We start from the raw sequence: 2,875 nt of genomic DNA on the forward strand, positions 1-2,875 counted from the left end.
TAAATACACTAAATCTAAATTAAAAGAAAAAAAAAAATCATCTTTTAAGATACAATCTTCTTCTTAATAAATTTGAGCTATTGTCTTAAATACACATCTGAAATTGAACAAAAAAAAAGAATACAACTAAACTTAAATAATTTTTTTCAAACATATATACATGTTAGATATGTTGATGAGTATGCATATTATAAATAGAATGAGTGTGTTTCCATTGCTAGAAATAGTGTTGTGGTGGGTTTGGTGAAGACTTAGCAACACTGAATCAGCACATAGCTACCATTTAACTTTCCACTCCTCTCATGGCTACCATTTTCTTTTGCATTTTCATATTCTTCTCCCTAATCGCCTCCAATCGTAAACCTTCCCCTTCTTTTTCCTTTCTAATTTGTCATTAATTCTTCTCATCATTAATCAATTCATTTCTCTTTCACAGATGCCTTCGATTCCTTGGATCCTTTTGGCAACATCACCATCACATGGGATTATTTCTCCGACAACGGGGACACAATCGACGTAAGCATTTCTAATTTTCATTGCTTAAACATTATCATTTTTCTGGTTCTTCATCATCGCCGTCTCTTCTTTCGCCAAAACCAAATGACTAAAACGTTCTCAAAATGTCTGCGGGATTTCGATATTCTTAAGGAAACAATGAGATGCGTACGCCTTTGTTTGTTTTGTTTGGTAGCTAGGGTTATGTCCGGTCTCTTGGTTCACTTTCATGCCACGTCATGTAGGTGAGGGTATCGATATACAACTTCCAACTATTTCGTCACGTGGAGGAGCCTGGTTGGAAATTGGGTTGGGCATGGAAAGGTGATGAGGTGATTTGGGCAATGCTGGGAGCAGAGGCAAAGGAGCAAGGGAATTGCACAAGATTCAGAGGACAACAGAAACCACATTGTTGCAAGAAGGAGCCAGTTATCATTGATCTAATGCCTGGAACCCCCTACAACATGCAGACCGCAAATTGCTGCAAAGGTGGGGTTCTAACATCCTTAAAACAAGATCATACCAAACGTGGTGCCACCTTCCAAATGAATTATGCAAAACCATCACTCTCTGCTTCAGCTATGCCAGAAAATTTCACCCTTGGAATTCCTGGCTATAGCTGTGGGACACCGTTTCAAGTCCCACCAACCAAGTTTACCAAAGATGGACACAGATGGCAACAAGTCTTGGGTCAGTTCTATTCTATGTCTCTCGGAACATGCCCAAAACAATCGTTATTTTGTTCGAATTACGTTTGTTACATTACATTACATGTCTGGTGTGGTGTGGTTTATTATTATGTCTTTTTTTTTTTACTTGCAGAGACTTGGAATGTGACTTGTATTTACTCCCAGTTTCTAGCGTCACCTGCTCCAAAATGTTGTGTCTCTTTGTCTGCATTCTACAACAGTACCATTGTTCATTGTCCCACATGCAGTTGTAATTGCCGAGGACTACCAGGAGCGACTTGTGTGGAGTAATTCTTCTCATCTCGAGTTTCTTAATGCTTGAAAGTTGTTTATAGTAATGGAGGAGGGTCTTATATATATTCTAGTTAATTAATTTCCTTGTTGCTTGAAAAAATTTCAGTTCTGATAAGACTTCGGTGCTGCAACTACCGCAACCAAATCGCGGAGAAGCATCAGCATCGGTGATCAGGTGTTCGCATCACATGTGCCCCATTCGCATTCACTGGCATGTGAAGCAGAGTTATAAAGAGCATTGGCGGGTGAAGATCACGATTACAAACATGAACTTTGTGAAAAACTATTCCCAATGGAATCTGGTGGTGTTGCACCCGAACTTGCGAAGTGTAACCCAGGTTTTCAGTTTCAACTACGAAGCTCTAAGGGTTTATGGAAATTTGAGTGACGTAGGGATGTTTTGGGGGCTAGCGTATTACAATGAGATGTTGCTGACGCATGGAGAGAATGGGAATGTGCAAACAGAGGTTTTACTGCACAAAGATCGAGGAGAGTTCAGCTTCAGAGAAGGGTGGAGTTTTCCTAGAAAAGTTTCATTCAATGGCGATGAATGTGTTATGCCATCTCCTGATGCCTACCCTACACTTCCCAACACAGCTCATACTGCTACAACAACCCTTAACACAATTTTCTTTTCACTGTTACTAATACTCTTCTAGAAGTTTATAAGGAAGGTTTAGTTCACTATTTCATAGTTTAGTGTCACACTACATTTCTAGTTATTCATTCAGTTTTTTTTTTTTTTTTAACTACAAACGAGAATGCCATTTTTTTTACAACATCATCGATTGTCTTTTATCTATAAGAACTGTACGAATATCCACGTGGACATGCACTAGGTGTTTAGTTTTTTTTTTTTTTTTTTAAAAAAAAAGGGTAAATCACAATTATCAAATATAAGTGAAATATTGTGTTTAATATTTTTATGAAGGGTAAAATTACGAAAAAAAATACATTAGTCCGAAACAATATTTGTCAAATCACAAAATTTTCCTCATTTGAAGTTATAAATATATATTTTCGATGAGTGTTGAATTTAATATTATTGTCAATGTTTTGAGAAGTTATAAAATTTAAAATCTAAATCGTTCCATGTTGATGAACTGACATGTGATCTCAATGCTAAAAAATACAATATATATATATAGTAACACTTTCTAATATCGTATTAAATATATTTATCTAACCGTTGTAAGTTATTTATATAAACCTTAACTTTTTATTATGACAACGTAAATAAAATTTCAAAAACAACAAGTGAAGGCGATGAAAAATTGTACTCATTAATTATGCGAATGCGAATAGGATGAAAGAACATTTATTCTAATTGGATATAGTGTAATATTTATTTTCACAACTATTTTTATATTTAAAGATAACATTACTTTTTATCATTT

The 2,875-nt window shown here is 35.5% G+C and overlaps 1 protein-coding gene across 1 annotated transcript; it reads left to right on the plus strand.

The window, feature by feature from the left end:
* Positions 1 to 429: 429 nt before the first annotated feature.
* LOC114188636 (COBRA-like protein 6) lies at positions 430 to 2,137 on the plus strand (the record flags this gene model as incomplete). Its single annotated transcript, XM_028077202.1, has 4 exons — positions 430 to 516; positions 741 to 1,185; positions 1,318 to 1,471; positions 1,585 to 2,137. Coding segments are annotated over 4 exons (1,239 nt in total), but the record flags the coding sequence as incomplete, so codon positions are not given.
* Positions 2,138 to 2,875: the final 738 nt, after the last annotated feature.

This window comes from Vigna unguiculata, chromosome 6 (genome assembly GCF_004118075.2).
Source record: "Vigna unguiculata cultivar IT97K-499-35 chromosome 6, ASM411807v1, whole genome shotgun sequence".
Lineage (NCBI taxonomy): Eukaryota > Viridiplantae > Streptophyta > Magnoliopsida > Fabales > Fabaceae > Vigna > Vigna unguiculata.